Genomic DNA, 21,759 nt, shown 5'->3' with positions numbered 1-21,759 from the left:
CCGCATTCACTATATCCGGTCTCTCTGGATACCCCGCATTCACTATATCCGGTCTCTCTGGATACCCCGCATTCACTATATCCGGTCTCTCTGGATACCCCGCATTCACTATATCCGGTCTCTCTGGATACCCCGCATTCACTATATCCGGTCTCTCTGGATACCCCGCATGCACTATATCCGGTCTCCCCGGACCCCGCATTCACTATATCCGGTCTCTCTGGATACCCCGCATTCACTATATCCGGTCTCTCTGGATACCCCGCATTCACTATATCCGGTCTCTCTGGATACCCCGCATTCACTATATCCGGTCTCTCTGGATACCCCGCATTCACTATATCCGGTCTCCCCGGACCCAGCATTCACTATATCCGGTCTCCCCAGAACCCGCATTCACTATATCCGGTCTCCCCGGACCCTGCATTCACTATATCCGGTCTCCCCGGACCCTGCATTCACTATATCCGGTCTCCCCAGACCCTACATTCACTATATCCGGTCTCCCCTGGGCCCTGCATTCACTATATCTGTTCTCCCCGGACCCTGCATTCACTATATCTGTTCTCCCCGGACCCTGCATTCACTATATCTGTTCTCCCCGGACCCTGCATTCACTATATCTGTTCTCCCACAGTACATGGAAATGCAATTATTTTAGCAAATACAAAAAACTGCTAAAATACCTTTTCTCATCAGCAGTTAGAGCAGTCTTGTGACTCCCATCAGTGTCCAGCTGAGCACTTGTTTATCTTATAGGAGGAGCTTTCATTTTCCTCTGACTGTCTTATGAGGCTGCATGACCCCTGACCCATTTAAACTTAAACTGCATAAAGGGTTCTTTACTGTCAGAGCAGTAAGGATATGGAACTTCCTTCCACAATTGGTGGTGTCAGCAGGAAGTGTTGATGGTTTAAAACAAACCTCTTAGATGGGCATCTTAGTGAACACAACAACACACACACACACACACTCTGCACCTTTAAAGCGACTCAGCAATAGGAAGTTCTTTCTTGAAGTCCTGGCTTCCTTTTGATGTCTATTGGTACTTGTGTAGTGCAGAGATCAGTGTTGCTGGTCTCTGGCTGACATGAGTGACTGACTGCTATCACCTTTCCTGTAATTGTTTCTTCAAATTCTCTGTTCTCCAGATAAAAGGTTCTCACCGCAGTGCTTTGATCTCGCTGGCTTCATCAGGAGACACGTCTGACATTTTCTCCCTTGATGAAACATGACGTTGTCATACTGGTACATCTCAGTGCAAAACACCTCATTGCTTTTTGTCACTGTCCCTATAAAAAAAACACAGAAAAGGAAATGAATGAATGAACCTAATGCTGTGTTCTTACATGACCCTACTGCAGATCTAGACTTTGCTTGCAGTCCCACAGTCTGGCAATACCCGGTACTGCAGTGCAGTTGTTCACAGCGACCAATCACAATTCACTTTAAGTGTATTTATAGAGAAAAAATTTTTTTTTTAGTGAAGGATGGAGAGGTTGTCAAAGTTCATATAGATGTCTGTGCCCCCATTGGAGTGATTCTCTACTTTTATTTTATAGCAATGATGGTCACCAAGAATTAATGAGGGGAGTTACAAAATTTTATAGTTGTCCTAGAACAAGATGTGAGAGGAAATCTCCCTATGTGGACACCTGTTTTTGGAGACAGCAGTCTAAGAGGGCAATCCTTGCATTTGGGAGATTTCCTCTAACTTCCTGTTGCGTCTCTGGAACAGGCAATGAAAGGAAATTTCCTCAAACCGACAGCAGGTTTTAACCCTTCCCCTACTCTATTCAAATCTACAAAAAGTTCTGGATTTAACCCTTTCGCTGCCAGGTCTGTACGTCATACAGATCTGACAGCGGCAGCAGGGGTGGGGGTTAAGCAGTCGGGCTGCTGCCCAATTGCTTCCACACACCCCGGGGTAATGGCACCCCCACCATGTATTCCGGGCTCTACTTCGTGCCCCAAAAAATTTCTCCTTCTCTCTGGCTGCATTCTTGCAGCCTTTGAGAAATACTGTGTGAACTGTGATTGGTCACAGCTTGTCACATGGTACAAGACTGTTGTGAATAGCCTTGTACCATGTGACCTCTGTGATCATTCACAGATTTCACTAGTAGTAAGCAATGATGTCAGAAGTGACATCTTGCTTACTACTATTCATGTGATCACTGATTGGCCAATCAGTGATCACATGATCAGGACCTCACACAGATGTCCCGTACAACAATCTGTGTTCTGCTGTGTCCTCTGGACACAGCGGGCACCGGATCGCAGTGCTGCGTGCTCCCAGAGAGCGAACACAAGCAGGAAGGACATTTATAAACGACCACCCGCCCCTGCACTGCTCCCGTTCGGCCGTTTATATACATGGGTCAGACGGGAAGTGGTTAAATACAGTGTGAAAAGTTTAGCTCTAATATGTCTATGCATATTAGCTTCATGTAATCCTCTGCACTTTGAACTCAGATAGAGAAAGGAAATGCCATTGCCATCAGCTTACCAGGTTTATACAGACATCAGTCTAACACTATAAACAAGCTTACAGGAGGGAAAAAAAAAAAAAAGGACTTCAAAAAGGGCTGTGGCTCCTTCACTGTCCAATTAGCAGGCTGGAGCAGGGAGAAAGTCTTTGCTATTGAATAGAGATGAGCGAAGTATTCAAAAATTCGATTCGACTGATTCGGCGAATTCGTGGACAATATTCGATTCGAGTCGAATATATTCGCTGTGAATTTAACTTAAAAAAGGGTGTTTCTAGGCTTCAGAGAGACTAAATATTAGTGCAGAACACTGTACCTTTAATTTAAATGCCCTTGGAGTCTGCTGGGGAAGAGAAATAATACTGTCAGTCAGTATGACATGCAGATGAGTGCCGTCGATCTTAGAATCACCGCACACTTCACTCATTTGGCCAGTCACGGGGCCAAAACCAGTGTTTGGAGCCACAGTGTGGCGGTGGAGGCAGCAGCAATGGGAGGCCATACAGCAACCTATGACAAAATGGAAACCAGCAGGAGTGTGAGGAGACCTCAAAGTGGCACATGGCAGAGTGGGAGCAATGGGAGGCGGTACAGGGACCCATGTCACACTGTGGACCCAGCAGCAGCGTGACCAGGCGGTACGGAGGCCCATGGCAGATTACGGGTCTGGCAGCAGCAATGGGAGGCCCGTAATCTGTCAGCACCCTATGACAAAATGGAACCCACCAGCAGTGTGAGGAGACCTGAAAGTGGCACATGGCAGAGTGTGGCGATGGAGACAGCAGCAATGGGAGGCCGTACAGGGACCCATGAGAGACTCTGGACCTGGCAGCAGCATGAGGAGGCGGTATAGGGGCCCATGGCAGATTAGGGGCCTGGCAGCAGCTATAGGAGGCCCGTAATCTGCCAGCACCCTATGTCAAAAAATTCAACACACCAGCAGTGTGAGGAGACCTGAAAGTGGCACATGGCAGAGTGTGGCGATGGAGACAGCAGCAATGGGAGGCCGTACAGGGACCCATGACAGACTCTGGACTTGGCAGCAGCATGAGGAGGCGGTATATAGGGGCCCATGGCAGATTAGGGGCCTGGCAGCAGCTATGGGAGGCCCGTAATCTGCCAGCACCCTATGTCAAAAAATTCAACACACCAGCAGTGTGTGAGGAGACCTGAAAGTGGCACATGGCAGAGTGTGGCGATGGAGACAGCAGCAATGGGAGGCCGTACAGGGACCCATGAGAGACTCTGGACCTGGCAGCAGCATGAGGAGGCGGTATATAGGGGCCTATGGCAGATTAGGGGCCTGGCAGCAGCTATGGGAGGCCCGTAATCTGCCAGCACCCTATGTCAAAAAATTCAACACACCAGCAGTGTGAGGAGACCTGAAAGTGGCACATGGCAGAGTGTGGCGATGGAGACAGCAGCAATGGGAGGCCGTACAGGGACCCATGAGAGACTCTGGACCTGGCAGCAGCATGAGGAGGCGGTATATAGGGGCCTATGGCAGATTAGGGGCCTGGCAGCAGCTATGGGAGGCCCGTAATCTGCCAGCACCCTATGACAAAAAATGGAACACACCAGCAGTGTGAGGAGACCTGAAAGTGGCACATGTTTGGGGCATGATTCATGGCGGATTTAGTCAGTTGTGTCAGGAACTGGTGGTTTGAAATCCAGACTAATCCACGCCTGATTCATTTTCACAAACGTGAGTCTCTCCACACTTTGGGTGGACAGTCGTGTCCTCCGCGGAGTTACAATACCTCCTGCCGCACTAAACACGCGCTCCGATGCCACGCTACTGGCCGGGCATGACAGCCTTTCAAGGGCAAATTCATCTAGTTGGGGCCAAAGGTCAAGTTTCGTTGCCCAGTAGTCAAGGGGATTGTCTACCTCGGTTGGCAGGGTGCTGTCCAAGTAGGCCTAAGCCTGTTTGAGGTCCTGCTCCAGGTCCACCTGATGCTGCTGCTGCTGCTGCTGCTGCGGCTGGTTATTAGTTTCCTCACTGCGCTGGTGAAGAAAGCTACTCATCATCGACTGCAGACTGAGGCAGCCGCTGCTGGTGGAGCTACCACTGCTCCTACCACCCCACCCCTCGCCTGCTGCCATGGCAGCGTAACGCGAGCGCACAGGGCCCACAGTGTCTGAGGATGGACGTTGGCGCAGACAGGCAGAGACCAGCTGACTACATAGGTGGTTTTTATAGTACGTTATTTTGGCCTCCCTCTCAGCAGGTGTGAAAAAGGCCACCATTTTGGAACGGTAGCGAGGGTCCAACAAGGTGGACAGCCAAAAGTCATCCCTCTGTCTGATGGTTATTATTCGGCTGTCGCTACGCAAGCAAGCGAGCATGCTATGGGCCATTTGTGCCAAGGAATGCGAGGGACTCCCTGCCTCCATCTCCACAGCATACTGCCACGGTGCGTCTGGGTCCTCTGTCTCCTCTTCCTCCTCCTCTACCAGATGCTCCTGCTCCTCCACTCCTGTCCGCTGAGTGGAAAAACCACCCATTTCACTCAATAATTCCTGAGCACCAATGTCCTCCTCTACCTCCTCCTCTTCTTCCTGTCCTGCCCCCACATGGGTCATGTGGCGTTGAGATCTGTGCGCCACGTCTACCGCAACCTGACCAGCCATTATTAACAGCATTTGTTCCAGGACGTGCAACAGAGGAATGACGTCGTTCATCCCATAGTCCTGCCGACTCACGAATAGCGTGGCCTCCTCAAAGGGCCTGAGCAAGCGCAAGTGTCACGCATGAGCTGACAATGGCTGACATCTAAGTTACACAGGGAGTACCTTTATCCGCTTTTAACATCAGGAAATCTGTGATGGCCTTTTGCTGTTCGTAAAGGCGGTCTAACATATGTAGGGTTGAATTCCACCTTGTTGCAACGTCACAGCATGAGGAGTCGGTACGGGGGCCCATGGCAGATTACGGGCCTGGCAGCAGCAATGGGAGGCCCGTAATCTGCCAGCACCCCATGTCAAAAAATTCAACACACCAGCAGTGTGTGAGGAGACCTGAAAGTGGCACATGGCAGAGTGTGGCGATGGAGACAGCAGCAATGGGAGGCCGTACAGGGACCCATGAGAGACTCTGGACCTGGCAGCAGCATGAGGAGGCGGTATAGGGGCCCATGGCAGATTAGGGGCCTGGCAGCAGCTATAGGAGGCCCGTAATCTGCCAGCACCCTATGTCAAAAAATTCAACACACCAGCAGTGTGAGGAGACCTGAAAGTGGCACATGGCATGAGAGACTGTGGACCTGGCAGCAGCATGAGGAGGCGGTATAGGGGCCCATGGCAGATTAGGGGCCTGGCAGCAGCTATGGGAGGCCCGTAATCTGCCAGCACCCTATGTCAAAAAATTCAACACACCAGCAGTGTGTGAGGAGACCTGAAAGTGGCACATGGCAGAGTGTGGCGATGGAGACAGCAGCAATGGGAGGCCGTACAGGGACCCATGACAGACTCTGGACCTGGCAGCAGCATGAGGAGGCGGTACAGGGGCCCATGGCAGATTAAGGCCTGGCAGCAGCAATGGGATGCCCGTAATCTGCCAGCACCCTATGACAAAATGGAACCCTGGGCTGGGGCAGGCAGAACTGCCGTATCTTTATCACGGTTTTCCCAGGCCACCGAATGGCGACGCTGCATATGCTGACGCAACGCTGTAGTCCCAACATGGGCCCCCTGGCCACGCTTGACTTTCTGGCCACATAGTCGACATACGGCTACGTTTACTTCCTCGGGCGGCTTGACGAAAAATTGCCACACCGCCGAGTAGGAAACTTTGCCCCCGCTACTCCTCACTGGCTGACTGCTACTTCCTCCGTGCACACCGGCACCACTACTGGCCGTGGTGGTAGGCTGCAATGGAGCTGGTGCTCTACTCCGTGGCCGTTTGGCTCCACTGACACTGCTGCGACCCTGCTGCCTCCTGGCAGCAGCAATGGGAGGCCGTACAGGGACCCATGACACACTCTGGACCTGGCAGCAGCACGAAGAGGCGGTACAGGGGCCCATGGCAGATTACGGGCCTGGCAGCAGCAATGGGAGGCCCGTAATCTGCCAGCACCCTATGACAAAAAATGGAACACACCAGCAGTGTGAGGAGACCTGAAAGTGGCACATAGCAGAGTGTGGCGATGGAGACAGCAGCAATGGGAGGCCGTACAGGGACCCATGAGAGACTCTGGACCTGGCAGCAGCATGAGGAGGCGGTACGGGGACCCATGGCAGATTACGGGCCTGGCAGCAGCTATGGGAGGCCCGTAATCTGCCAGCACCCTATGTCAAAAAATGCAACACACCAGCAGTGTGAGGAGACCTGAAAGTGGCACATGGCAGAGTGTGGCGATGGAGACAGCAGCAATGGGAGGCCGTACAGGGACCCATGACAGACTCTGGACTTGGCAGCAGCATGAGGAGGCGGTATATAGGGGCCCATGGCAGATTAAGGGCCTGGCAGCAGCTATGGGAGGCCCGTAATCTGCCAGCACCCTATGTCAAAAAATTCAACACACCAGCAGTGTGAGGAGACGTGAAAGTGGCACATGTTTGGGGCATGATTCATGGCGGATTTAGTCAGTTGTGTCAGGAACTGGTGGTTTGAAATCCAGACTAATCCACGCCTGATTCATTTTCACAAACGTGAGTCTCTCCACACTTTGGGTGGACAGTCGTGTCCTCCGCGGAGTTACAATACCTCCTGCCGCACTAAACACGCGCTCCGATGCCACGCTACTGGCCGGGCATGACAGCCTTTCAAGGGCAAATTCATCTAGTTGGGGCCAAAGGTCAAGTTTCGTTGCCCAGTAGTCAAGGGGATTGTCTACCTCGGTTGGCAGGGTGCTGTCCAAGTAGGCCCAAGCCTGTTGTTTGAGCTCCTGCTCTAGGTCCACCTGATGCTGCTGCTGCTGGTTAGTAGTTTCCTCACTGCGCTGGTGAAGAAAGCTACTCATCATCGACTGCAGACTGAGGCAGCCGCTGCTGGTGGAGCTGCCACTGCTCCTACCACCCCACCCCTCCCCTGCTGCCATGGCAGCGGAACGCGAGCGCACAGGGCCCACAGTGTCTGAGGATGGACATTGGCGCAGAAAGGCAGAGACCAACTGACTACATAGGTGGTTTTTATAGTACGTTATTTTGGCCTCCCTCTCAGCAGGTGTGAAAAAGGCCACCATTTTTGAACGGTAGCGAGGGTCCAACAAGGTGGACAGCCAAAAGTCATCCCTCTGTCTGATGGTTATTATTTGGCTGTCGCTACGCAAGCAACCGAGCATGCTATGGGCCATTTGTGCCAAGGAATGCGAGGGACTCCCTGCCTCCATCTTCACAGCATACTGCCACGATGCGTCTGGGTCCTCTGTCTCCTCCTCCTCCTCCTCCTCTACCAGATGCTCCTGCTCCTCCACTCCTGTCCGCTGAGTGGAAAAACCACCCATTTCACTCAATAATTCCTGAGCACAAATGTCCTCCTCTACCTCCTCCTCTTCTTCCTGTCCTGCCCCCACAGGGGTCATGTGGCGTTGAGATCTGTGCGCCACGTCTACCGCACCCTGACCAGCCATTGTTAACAGCATTTGTTCCAGGACGTGCAACAGAGGAATGACGTCGTTCATCCCATAGTCCTGCCGACTCACGAATAGCGTGGCCTCCTCAAAGGGCCTGAGCAAGCGGCAGGTGTCACGCATGAGCTGCCAATGGCTGACATCTAAGTTACACAGGGGAGTACCTTTATCCGCTTGTAACATCAGGAAATCGGTGATGGCCTTTCGCTGTTCGTAAAGGCGGTCTAACATGTGTAGGGTTGAATTCCACCTTGTTGCAACGTCGCAGATCAGGTGATGCTGTGCAATTCCGTTCTGCCGCTGCAGCTCAAGGAGGGTGTGCTTTGCGGTGTAGGAATGGCTGAAATGCATGCAAAGTTTACGTGACATTTTAAGGATGTCTTGCAGTGGGATGGTGGATTTTAGGAACCGCTTGACAACCAGATTGAACACGTGAGCCATGCATGGCGCATGGCACAACCTTACTTGACGCAGAGCAGACACCATGTTCTTTCCGTTGTCGGTCAACATGGTTCCGATTTTCAGTTTGCGCGGAGACAGCCATCTGTCGATTTCTCTGTTCATTACACTGAGAAGTTCCTCCCCTGTGTGACTACGTTCGCCTGGACCTGGCAGCAGCATGAGGAGGCGGTATAGGGGCCCATGGCAGATTAGGGGCCTGGCAGCAGCTATGGGAGGCCCGTAATCTGCCAGCACCCTATGTCAAAAAATTCAACACACCAGCAGTGTGTGAGGAGACCTGAAAGTGGCACATGGCAGAGTGTGGCGATGGAGACAGCAGCAATGGGAGGCCGTACAGGGACCCATGACAGACTCTGGACCTGGCAGCAGCATGAGGAGGCGGTATATAGGGGCCCATGGCAGATTAGGGGCCTGGCAGCAGCTATGGGAGGCCCGTAATCTGCCAGCACCCTATGTCAAAAAATTCAACACACCAGCAGTGTGTGAGGAGACCTGAAAGTGGCACATGGCAGAGTGTGGCGATGGAGACAGCAGCAATGGGAGGCCGTACAGGGACCCATGACAGACTTTGGACCTGGCAGCAGCAGGAGGAGGCGGTATAGGGGCCCATGGCAGATTAGGGGCCTGGCAGCAGCTATAGGAGGCCCGTAATCTGCCAGCACCCTATGTCAAAAAATTCAACACACCAGCAGTGTGTGAGGAGACCTGAAAGTGGCACATGGCAGAGTGTGGCGATGGAGACAACCCACCGACTGTTTTGCTCGCTGCCAAGCTGCCACCCTCTTCTCCTGATGATGCGGAAGCAATAGCCTGATGACGACGAGGCTGCCAAGTGCGATCAGCCTCATCATCATCAATTAGGGTCTCCGCCTCACTACTAGCCCCCTCGGCTGCGTGTGGGTCAGGAGACAGACCTGTCTCTACACCGGCTACCGAGCCACTCTCCTCGCCACTACTTCTTCGCCTGGCTGCTGAAGAGGCGGATGTCTCCCCCCGTTCCTGACCGCCCTCTGTTAGCTCTTCCTCACTGTACTGGATGACACCGGGAGCACTAGCCTCTGGCTGCGAATAGTGCTGCCTCGACCCCTTCCTCTGCTGCCACGTCTGCTCGCTCCTAAAACATTGCCTCCTCTGCCACTCCTCTGCATGTTGTCTGACATACTCTTTAATTAAACGATTCTGTGTCCCCGAGTAACAGTTCTGTGTCTGTCCCCGAGTAACAGTTCTGTGTCTGTCCCCGAGTAACAGTTCTGTGTCTGTCCCCGAGTAACAGTTCTGTGTCTGTCCCCGAGTAACAGTTCTGTGTCTGTCCCCGAGTAACAATTCTGTGGCCCTCAGTAACAATTCTGTGGCCCTCAGTAACAATTCTGTGGCCCTCAGTAACAATTCTGTGGCCCTCAGTAACAATTCTGTGGCCCTCAGTAACAATTCTGTGGCCCTCAGTAACAATTCTGTGGCCCTCAGTAACAATTCTGTGGCCCTCAGTAACAATTCTGTGGCCCTCAGTAACAATTCTGTGGCCCTCAGTAACAATTCTGTGGCCCTCAGTAACAATTCTGTGGCCCTCAGTAACAATTCTGTGGCCCTCAGTAACAATTCTGTGGCCCTCAGTAACAATTCTGTGGCCCTCAGTAACAATTCTGTGGCCCTCAGTAACAATTCTGTGGCCCTCAGTAACAATTCTGTGGCCCTCAGTAACAATTCTGTGGCCCTCAGTAACAATTCTGTGGCCCTCAGTAACAATTCTGTGGCCCTCAGTAACAATTCTGTGGCCCTCAGTAACAATTCTGTGGCCCTCAGTAACGGTTCTGTGGCCCTGAGTAACAATTCTGTGTCTGTCCCTGAGTAACAATTCTGTGGCCCTAAGTAACGGTTCTGTGTCCCTGAGTAACAATTCTGTGTCCCTGAGTAACGGTTCTGTGGCCCTCAGTAACAATTCTGTGGCCCTCAGTAACAATTCTGTGTCTGTCCGAGTAACAATTCTGTGGCCCTAACTAATGTTTCTGTGGCCCTAAGTAACAATTCTCTGGCACTCAGTAACAATTCTGTCTGTCCCTGAGTAACAATTCTGTGGCCCTAACTAGCGTTTCTTTGGCCCTAAGTAACGATTCTGTGGCCCTCATTAACAATTCTGTGTCCCTGAGTAATGCTTCTCTGTCCCTAAGTAACGTTTCTCTGTCCCCAAGTAACGTTTCTGTGGCCCTAACTCTGTCCCTAATACAGAGCGGTCTGCCTCTCTTGAATGACTGGAGGCAAATGAAGAATTCTAAAATGGCCGCTATTTATAGCTCGACCATTACACAGTGCTGGCTGGCTGGCTGCTGATTGGCTAATGCGATCACATGTCATTAAGGAATGCATTATGGGTCAGCGCGCCTTGTCTGCGCGCCTTCCCAGACATCCCCGCTCCGTCGCCGCACATGTCCGCCGCCATTTTAGGAAAAATTTCGATTCGCGCCTCTGAAGTAGGCTATTTTTCGGATTCGGCGCGAATCGAAAATTTTCCAATATTCAACTCGAATTCCACTTCGCCTACTTCGATTCGCTCATCTCTACTATTGAATAAAGAAAGCGGTGTCATCCACCTGTCTACACAGCATGTGAATGGGTTTGCAAGACTGGCTGAACAGAACTGCACCTTTGGCAGGTGGAACAATTCACATATATGGATTTCAATCATTAATCCAGCTACAGGTAGCCATACTTCCTCCTCAGCATGCCACTCCTGAGCAACTGTAAGGACGAGTTCACACCAGAACGCGGACCAGGAAATGCACTTTATATGCGCATTTCCAGCACCATGTTCAAAACACACCACTGCGATCTGCAGCGGGTGTCACTGTTAATGTAACAACACCCCAAACGCAGGTTACAAAACGCAGCGAGTTTGCCTGCACCGGATCGCATGGTACAGAAGTAACATGGTGTGAACTGGACTTCTATCAGGAATAAAGAGCAAAGTATATGTATATGTTCTGCAACTGTATTGTTGGTCAGCTCGAATCAGTGGAAGGGGAGGGTGTGAAGGATATGGGGTCCTGGCTTGCATATTGGCTTCCCCCCCATTAAAGGAAGACATTAAATGTACAAAGTGTTATATTGTAGTATAAATTAAGGTGATTTTAAAGGCTTAAATTAAAAACAAAAAATGTCATAGTACTTACCTGCTGAGTACAGTGGTTTTGCACAGAGCAGCCCGGATCCTCTTCTTCTCGGGACCCCTACCGGCGCTCCTTGCCCCTCCCTCCTGTCAGGTACCCCCACAGCAAGAAGCAGCCTGTTAAGGGGGTGCCCCAGCATGCGCACTCCCCAACTGCTGCTCTGTGTGTCCAGGGTCGGCCCCGCCCCTTCTCCTCGCTGGCTCATTGGCTGATCGACAGCAGCAGGAGCCAATCTCAGCCAACGAGGTGAGGAAGTCCCAGGATAGCAGAGACTCCAGTTCACATCATTGGATCGAGAGGGGGGCCTAGGTGAGTATCAGGATACACACAAGGTTTTTTACCTTCATGCAACCAACTTTAAGACAGACAGACATTCTCAGTACACAATAAACCCATTTTACTAAGAAATATGTGTCTGTTTTCAGCAGCTCTTCACTTTAAGTCAATATCCGGTTTCATTTAAGCCAGAATTCTTTAATTGCGTTTTGTACACATTACACGATTAATAGCCACCAAAGACTGGAAACAGTAATTAATATAATTGCACATTAACTAAAATGCATCTCCTCTAATCTGCCCACTTCTCAGCAACTTCAACCCAATGTGTAATAGGGAAAATCATTTTTTTTGTTCCGCCAGTCCTGTGGCTGTATAGGCTAGGACAGGGGTAGGTAACCTTTCAAAAGGTGGAGATCTAGCATGACAACATTGAGGACAGCAAAAATTACTAGGGTGCCACGCCTTTTTTTTTTCTTTTTTACGTTAACTAGCCAGCCCTGATTTCAGCCCTACTGAATACTTTTGGGAGGAATTGGAACTCACTACAGGACAGATTTTTCCCAACATCAGCCCCCAGCCTCACAAATGTCCTGAATGACTGATTGTGACGGGAGTGACTTTTGGGGGTGGAGGGACCCCTGTCTCCGCTCCCCATGTTCCTATTATGTGTAAGTCATCCTGTGCCTGTTAGGGGTACAGGATGAAATGTTCTAATATTGGTGTGGGGGTTGTTCATTGTTCTCTGCCATGCGGCTGCATCCCATTGTTCTAGCAAACTAATATGGGACTTAATGTTTGTGTATTGGTGTGGGGGTTGTCCATTGTTCACTGCCATTGTTCTATTGTGTGACTTGCGTGAGAGCAAACTATTATGGGATGTATGGGTTTGTGTATTGTCTACTGCCAGGTGGTGTATCCCATTGTTCTAATGTGTTTGTACTGGCTTGGTGGGGGGGTTCTGGCAGCCCTTCCCCCTGGTGGGACGGCCTGCTGATGTGTTTCCTGTTACTGGTTGTATTTCCCCGCCCTGTGTATATATCTTGTATCTATGTTAAAATAAAGCAGTTCATTACCTGTCTTTCGTACAAGACTGGGGTGTCTATTTCCTGTATGGTCAGCGGTGGTGTCTGGGGATCTGTGTTCGGACAGGGAAGCGTGAGTCTAACGGAAATATCCAAGTGCAGTCTGGGTCCGGTTCCGTTACACTGAACAGGCACAAATTCCCACAGAAACACTTCAAATCTTGCTGAAATGCCATATTAATGTTCATGGTTTTAGAATGGAATGTCCAAACAGCACATATAGATGTACCAGTCAGATATCCACAAACTGTGGATAATGTAGAAAGTGGCTTCCACTTTATATGTAATATTCTTCCTGCTTTACAAATTGTAGCAAAAAAAACACAAGTGTGCCTTCTTACCTGGATCGGATTTGCAGCATTTGTAAAAGAAATAAAGATTCACAGTGATCAAAGCATAGGGCAAGAAGACAAATATCCGGCGTAGTTCCATCTCCAGGCTGTAGCCCAGCACCTCCCAGGTGTATTCCGCAAACACCACTGCATCCAGAACCAAGTGCAGAACCACAAAAGCTCCACTCCTATAAAAAGGCAAAGTAACAGAAGTCTCACAATAAACAACCCTATGTGGAGATACGAAAGAGAATCTGTGAGCATAAAATACAGGAGCTGCCACTGCCGACTTTTTTTTTTATTAAGGTATAGACTCCAGGGCTGTCATCCCAGTTCCTGACACAGCTATTTAATGGTTGAGATTTACTAAAACCAGTGCACTCAGAATCTGGTGCAGCTGTGCATGGTAGCCAATCAGCTTCTGACTTCAGCTTGTTCACTTAACCTTTGACAACAAAACCTGGAAGCCGGCTGGTTTCTATGCAGAACTGCAGCAGGATTTTGCACCTTGCAGATTTAATAAATAACCCCCCATGAGTCTCTGACCTAAAACAAGCAGGCAGGACAGGAGTTCAGAATTTTTTAGACTTCACTAGTTATATTAATTATTATTATACAGGATTTATATAGCGCCAACAGTTTGCTCAGCGCTTTACAATATAACGGGAGACAATACAGCAACAATACAGTTCAATACAAGAGGGATAGGAGGGCCCTGCTCCTTGGAGCTTACAATCTATGATGTATATTGTTAAATGCTCTCACCAGGTAAAATGTTTTATTTCATGTTGCATAGCGGGAGTTGAGATGACTTAGAACCTCTGATCAGAAAACTCTAATGAGCAAGATTAAGCAACTGTCCTGATTGTTCTCACATAATAAATCTATGCCCCGATGAAGGGGATTTGTGCTTGACCCAAAAATGTGTTGGCTATCAATTTTTGAGAGATCCCGTTATCTTAAAAATGTTTTTTTTTTATTCTAGTCTGTGCTACTGCAAGGAGGATTCCCCTCACTTCCTGTCCTGGTGACAGGTATCTCCTGGACAGGAAATGAGGGATGTTACGTACGCCTTGATATGACTCCATATCGTTTCTCCTAGATTGTAAGCTGCCAAGATCAGGGCCCTCCTAACCCTCTTGTATTGTTGCTGTATTGTCTCCCGTTATATTATAAAGCGCTGAGCAAACTGTTGGTGCCATATAAATCCTGTATAATAATAATAATAATAATCTTTACAGGGATAATTTCCCCAGCAGGGAAACAAATGGCTTTAAAAAGACAAAGTTTTGCTTGGAGTTCCCCTTTAACATGTTCAACTCCACCCACAAAATGTTTAGTGGTATGTAAAAAAAAAAAAAAAAAAAAAACAAAACAAATAATATAAAAAAAAAATAAAAATGTAAAATTTTTTTTTGAAAAATTAGAATTTTTGGTTGTGAACTAATTTGGGTTATTTTTTTGTTTTTACTAAAAAAGATAACCAAATACATTTTGCCCAACATTTTTGAAGAAAGATTATTTATATGCAAAATTTTATAAGAAAAACACTTTTTACTTTTTCATTTATATAACAAAAAAAAAAAAATAATAATCCCAGTGGTGAATAAATACCACCAAAATAAAGTTTTATCTGTCTCAAAAAAGAAAAAAAAAAAAATGCTAAAAAAATTCATATGGGTACAGTGTTGCATGGCCACACCATTGTCATTAAAACTGTGATAGCGCTGCAAGCTGAAAATTGACCTTGACTGGAAGGGGGTGAAAGTGTCCAGACTTGAAGTGGTTAATGTAAAAAGTAAAAAAAAGTATGAAGAAAAGGAGAGGAAAGTGACAACCACTGTAGGCGTCTAACCTACCGAATTGTAAGTAACATACCTTGTATAGAAGTAGTTGGTAAGACGACTGTGCAGCCATGTTGGTAACACATAGGAAAGAGCCTGCAAATATAAATGAGTTCAGCTTTACACATAGAAATGGATATCTTTTTCCACCTTGGTGTAGCTAAAAAAAAAAAAATAAAAAAAAAAAAATAAAAAATGGGTATACAAGGATCTGGTTGTTTGGATCAGAGAATGGTAGACTTCATGTTTACTTGATATGCCAGTCTTCTCTTCATGTATGTTGGGTTAACATGGGATCTGTCTGGTAAAGGACCATCTTATCTCTAAACTTGAAAGTGACTCTTCCGCAGATTAAACTTTTAAAATGGGAAAAAAAAAGGACTTCCTAAAAAGGAGAGTGTAAATACTTGACTGTCTTGTTGCCCTCACTGCCAATTTTTGCCCCCTTAAAATGCTAAGCTGGTGAAGAATCTTCAGCCTGGTCCCCTGCTGTGTGCTAGATTTCATCCATTGACCTCTTCATCAATGCCACAGAGTGCTGTGGGACATAAGGCATTTGACACTCCAGGAAGTATGTCGGACACTGAAGATTCTTTAGCCAGTTGTCGGAGGACTACCCACAACACTGTCTCTATGGAGGAGCTTCCTATAATTATTATTATTATACAGGATTTATATATTATTATTATACAGGATTTATATATTATTATTATTATACAGGATTTATATATTATTATTATTATACAGGATTTATATAGCGCCAACAGTTTGCTCAGCACTTTACAATATAACGGGAGACAATACAGCAACAATACAGTTCAATACAAGAGGGATTTCAGGGCCTGATCCTAGGAGCTTACAATCTAGGAGGATAAAGACCACTCCCTCTTCTTGTGCAGAGTGACCAACTAGAAGTGGGGGGGGCGGATAAAAGGCCAAAAGAACCTTCTGGATCTCAGCCAAAGCAATGCTCTCTACACAGTCTACATGTAACACAGGGTGATATCACTGCTTTAAAAAGATAATAATGGGTTGTGCAAGAGAATTTGGTGCACAAAGTGGATTTATATTCTTTGTGGATAATATTTACATATCTGCATGCACCCAGAGTTCACCTTTAAAAATTTACTTAAAGGAAACTTGTTTTGAGATAAACATGGAGGCCATCATTGCTGACCTTCTGAAAATGCTAGTTGGTGGGTTGTCACGAACCCTTTGGCTTTAATACTTTGGGTCACAAACCCAAAACAAGCATGTTTATAAGGATTTAGGTCTCGTCCTTTAATTTCTTGATACTTTTTCTGGGTCAGTGACACTTTTGAAGACAGTTGTTTAGGATAATAACCAGGCAACTAGCATTGTCAAGTCAGCATTGGCAGTCCCTGTATACCTCTGGTGATACTGCTATGCACAGTGACCAAAAACTGCAGTGCTACACAAAATATTAAAATGTCAGAAGCATTCCAAGAATATCCATTTGTTCCAATCAGTGTGGAAAAAAAAAAAAAGGAGTTCCATATAGGTCATAATAGCCAATATTTCATGTCCTCATAAGATCTAAGTCACCTTGACATAGGGACCCTGCAAGGCCCTGAAATGTTGGTTATTATGACTTATGTGATGGGCAGCACAGTGGCTAAATGGTTAGCACTTCCACCTGGCAGTACTAGGGTCGCTGGTTCAAATCCCAACCATGGCACCACCTGCCTGGAGTTTGCATGTTCTCCCTGTGACTGCGTGGGTTTCCTGTGGGTACTCAGGTTTCCTCCCACACTCCAAAGACATGCTGGTAGGTTAATTGGATCCTGTCTAAATTGTCCCTAGTATGTGTATGTATGAATGTGAGTTAGGGACCTTAGATTGTACACCCCTTGAGACTAAGGGACTGATGTGAATGTACAATATATATGTAAAGTGTTGTGTAAATTGACAGCGCTATAGAAGTACCTGAAATAAATAAATAAAAGCACTCTCTAGAAGAAGACTGTAGAGTTTGCATGTTCTCCCTGTGCCTGCATGGGTTTCCTCTGGGTACTCCGGTTTCCTCCCACATTCTGGTAGGTTAATTGGATCCTGTCTAAATTGTCCCTAGTATGTGTATGTATGAATGTGAGTTAGGGACCTTAGATTGTACACCCCTTGAGGGTTAGGGACTGATGTGAATGTATAATGTATATGTAAAGCGCTGCGTAAATTGACGGCGCTATATAAGTACCTGAAATAAATAAAACGTGACACTGTTTGAAGTGGACGTGGAAGTGGGCATTCTTGAAGTGCTGGAGACTACCTATCTTATCTGGTTTTACCACACTGACTACATTGGTCAAAACAATGCAAGAGGTGCATCTCCAACCTGTATTGCGGATGCAAAGATTATTCTTTTTTCTTCCTTTTATTCATCCATGTCAGTATACATAAGTGATAGAATCAATCTGACTAGTTGCTACCAGCAGCAAGGACAAATTTCTCCTAAATAAAGTTTCTTGTGTTCAAAATACTTGTCCGACATTGTCCTTAGGTTGGTATTGGAAAAACTGTCTCACCTCTTCAGCTCTGTAGAACACGCTGTCCAATCTGCTCCTGGATCTTCCTGATAAGCAGCAGTAAATGGAAATAAAAAGAACAAGAACAGAAACATAGAGGATGAAAAGCCACAGGAAGTCCATTCTGAAACTAGAAGAAAACACAGACATAGAAGATTAGATGTATTCCTCTGTAAGTGGGAGTAATTCAAAGCTGTGCTACTTTACAGAAACAGGGGGAGCAAGGTCTTGTTCACATCAGCAGCCAAACTAAACGCACAACTGTTGGGGAGCACTGGAAAAATATTGCTGATTCCACCCCTCTTTTTTGTGTGTGAACTTTCATTACATTCTATTGGCAGGTGATATGTGGTGGACTGCATTGCACGATGCTGTGCTGAGGGAAAACAAAAAAAAAACAAAAAAAAGTACTCCATGCTACACTTTTTTTCAGCACACACCACCGCAGCACAGTTGTGTGAACTAGCCTACTGGCTAGCGTAAGGATCAAGCTTTTTTTTTTTTGCCTTGTCTTGCACTGGGACCATGTTGGGCAAGGTTGCCCAGCACAGTCCCACGTACCTGGTGTGAACAGGTTCCTTAAAATGAGTTCCAGGGAAATAAAAATGGTCCCTTGCAGTTTATTTTCTAAGCCTTTGTCCCCTTTCACACAGCGGTTCCAAGCAGGTGCACGTGTCTGTTTTTCAGATGGACCTGATCAGACAGTCCATTCACCTCATGGACTGGCGGGTGTAAACAAACTTGTGTCTGTTTCCAACCACCTACCACCAATCTGATCCAGTCCGCTAAACAAAACAAAAAAATGAAAGGGGATCCGTTCCCTTCCATCTAAAAGGATTGGATCAGAGGGCAGATGGGTGTAAACGGACAGCGGAGTCTGTTTACTCTTAGGCACCGAAAGAGCAGAGTGGGCTCTGTGTATGCTCATCCACCCATTCTGCTCTGATCAGCGGGAGATAAACAGACTGATCCCCGCCAATGTCAATGGAATCCACCCTGGGGCTGTAGGTGGGTGGTCATAAAGTTATAGCTAATTGATGTACAGTCTACATTGAGAGAGTGACATCCCAGGAGTACAACTCCAAGACAGGGACAGAGCGTTGTCACTAAAGATGAAGCTTGGGCATGTTTGGATCCAATCCCAACCCAAGTAAGTGACCCGGCCAGGAAGCTGTCATCAGCGGTCAAACACCTTCAGCCAAGGTATCCCCTCCCCCAACAGCTGCAAGTATACATCCCCCTTGTTTACATGTGGCTGCGAGGAGGGCAATGCCCCAGCCACAGATAACTGGCCCAGTACAGCTGCCAGCTTCCCGGCTGGATCACTCACTTGGGTTGGGATTGGACACACCTGGGCTCATCCCTGGTTGTCACCCTATAACAGGAAGTACCAGGACCATCATGGCAGGGATATTCAGCTATTCCTTTTATGAAACTTGCAGATTTAAAGAGAACGAAAGTGCCTTTTAAAATAACAAGAACATGTTAAAGTTCACATGAGGTTTTAGAATTTAGGTTTGCATTTACCTGAAGACATATTTTGCTGCATATCCTAATTATGACTGATTTTACACTACAACATCCTAAAAAACAAAACAGCTCCTATAAATCAGAATAAATGAGACACTTACGTGCTGTTATGTCAAACCACCTGTGTGTTGTTATTCGCCGCTGGGCGCCGCCATCTTCCTACACCCGGAAGAGGAGAGCGACTTCGGCACAGGATTGAAGTACACCCAGGCAGATGGGGTCATGTGACGCGCTTCAGGTGGTGGAGACGATCGCCGATAGTAAGGATTGCCGACTCTGCTCACAGATAGGGATGTGGAAGCACCTGGGTGGGATGGGGGCTGTGGAGGCACCTGGGAGGGATGGGAGGACTATGGAGAAGGACAAGGATGAGGCACTATGGCTACTCTTAGCAGGGTGTTATTATATTGGAGCGAATGTACATTACTCCATTCATTTCAATAGTAAACAGCACGGTACCTGGGAATGTAGCAGGACCCCTGGTGTCAGGGAATCAGTACTGAGTAATGTGGAGGCTTCTCTCCTGAAAATGCTAATCCCCTGGCTGTGATGCTTGTCCCCTGGCTTCATTACTTTAACCACTTGCCATCTGGGGATATTTCAACATTTCTCACATACAAATAAAAATCAGCATTTTTTGCTAGAAAATGACTTAGAACCCCCAAACGATGATATAATTTCCAAAAGCAGAGGCCCTGGAGAATGAACTTGCAATCTTTTATGTTGCATGATATTTGCACAGCCGCATATCTAACGAACGTTTTCATGGATAACCTGAAATGAATTTTAGCGCGCACAAACAACGAAATAGCCAGCTTTTAGGTAAAATATATATTATGATGACGTGTAGAGTCAATAAGTACCAAACATGTCAAGATTTAAAATTGTGCATGCCCGTAAAATGGCAACAAACTACGGAGCCTGAAAATTGTCAGTTGGTGACACTATAAAAGGCTTTACAGGTTATCATTGTAGAGTTTCAAGTGTTACTAAACCCAGGACCCTGCATTCACTATATCCGCTCTGCCCGGACCCTGCATTCCCTATATCTGGTCTCCCCGAACCCTGCATTCACTATATCCGCTCTCCCCGGACCCTGCATTCATTATATCTGGTCTCTCCGAACCCCGCATTCACTATATCTGGTCTCCCTGAACCCTGCATTCACTATATCCGGTCTCCACGGATCCTGCATTCACTATATCCGGTGTCCCCGGACCCTGCATTCACTATATCCGGTGTCCCCGGACCCTGCATTCACTATATCCGCTCTCCCCGGACCCTGCATTCACTATATCCGGTCTCCCTGGACCCTGCATTCACTATATTTGGTCTCCCAGGACCCTGCATTCACTATATCCGCTCTCCCCGGACCCTGCATTCACTATATCCGCTCTCCCCGGACCCTGCATTCACTATATCCGGTCTCCCCAGACCCTGCATTTACTGTATCTGGTCTCCCCGGACCCTGCATTTACTGTATCCGGTCTCCCCGGACCCTGCATCTACTATATCTGGTCTCCCCGGACCTTGCATTCACTATATCCGCTCTCCCTGGGCCCTGCATTCACTATATCCGCTCTCCCCGGATCCTGCATTTACTATATCCGGTCTCCCCGGACCCTGCAATCACTATATTCGGTCTCCCCGGACCCTACATTCACTATATCCACTCTCCGCGGACTCTGCATTCACTATATCTGGTCTCCCAGGACCCCGCATTCACTATATCTGCTCTCCCCGGACCCCGCATTCACTATATTCGGCCTCCCCGGACTCTGCATTCACTATATCCACTCTCCCCGGACCCTGCATTCACTATATCCGGTCTCCCCGGATCCTGCATTCACTATATCCGGTCTCCCCGGACCCCGCATTCACTATATCCAGTCTCCCCGGACCCCGCATTCACTATATCCGGTCTCCCCGGACCCCGCATTTACTATATCCGGTCTCCCAGGACCCCGCATTCACTATATCCGCTCTCCCCGGACCCTGCATTCACTATATCCGGTCTCCCCGGGCTCTGCATTCGCTATATCCGGTCTCCCCGGACCCCGCATTCACTATATCCGGTCTCCCCGGACCCCGCATTCGCTATATCCGGTCTCCCCGGACCCCGCATTCGCTATATCCGGTCTCCCCGGACCCCACAGTCGCTTTATCCGGTCTCCCCGGACCCTGCAGTCACTATATCCGGTCTCCCCGGACCCTGCAGTCACTATATCTAGTCTCCCCGGACCCTGCAGTCACTATATCTGGTCTCCCCGGACCCTGCAGTCACTATATCTGGTCTCCCCGGACCCTGCATTCACTATATTTGGTCTCCCCGGACCCTGCGGTGTGTTCTCCACCTTAAACTGTCTCCCTGCTACTGACTTTCTGCAAAACTCAGAAGATTAGTCCTGTATCTTTTTGTCTGTTTGTGGTGGTTGATTCTCACCTCCTTTTGCCTTTCTGTGAT

At 48.0% G+C, this 21,759-nt stretch overlaps 1 protein-coding gene across 2 annotated transcripts in view; it reads right to left on the bottom strand.

The window, feature by feature from the left end:
* Positions 1-19,523, bottom strand: part of ZDHHC4 (zDHHC palmitoyltransferase 4) — a 36,140-nt gene extending 16,617 nt beyond the window's left edge. For both annotated transcript variants that reach the window (XM_089686789.1, XM_089686788.1), the window contains exons 1-5: positions 19,397-19,523; positions 17,766-17,895; positions 15,257-15,318; positions 13,388-13,566; positions 1,167-1,292 (exon numbers count right to left, since the gene is read on the bottom strand). In XM_089686789.1, the coding sequence (XP_089542915.1) occupies positions 1,167-1,292; positions 13,388-13,566; positions 15,257-15,318; positions 17,766-17,888 (490 nt within the window). In that variant the 5' untranslated portion in view covers positions 17,889-17,895; positions 19,397-19,523. The remainder of the gene's footprint in view (positions 1-1,166; positions 1,293-13,387; positions 13,567-15,256; positions 15,319-17,765; positions 17,896-19,396) is intronic.
* Positions 19,524-21,759: the final 2,236 nt, after the last annotated feature.

This window comes from Staurois parvus, unplaced genomic scaffold (genome assembly GCF_062004578.1).
Source record: "Staurois parvus isolate SC_StPar_1 unplaced genomic scaffold, SC_StPar_1.0 ptg000412l, whole genome shotgun sequence".
In the NCBI taxonomy this organism is placed as follows: domain Eukaryota; kingdom Metazoa; phylum Chordata; class Amphibia; order Anura; family Ranidae; genus Staurois; species Staurois parvus.
This window is presented reverse-complemented; position numbering and strand designations above follow the sequence as displayed.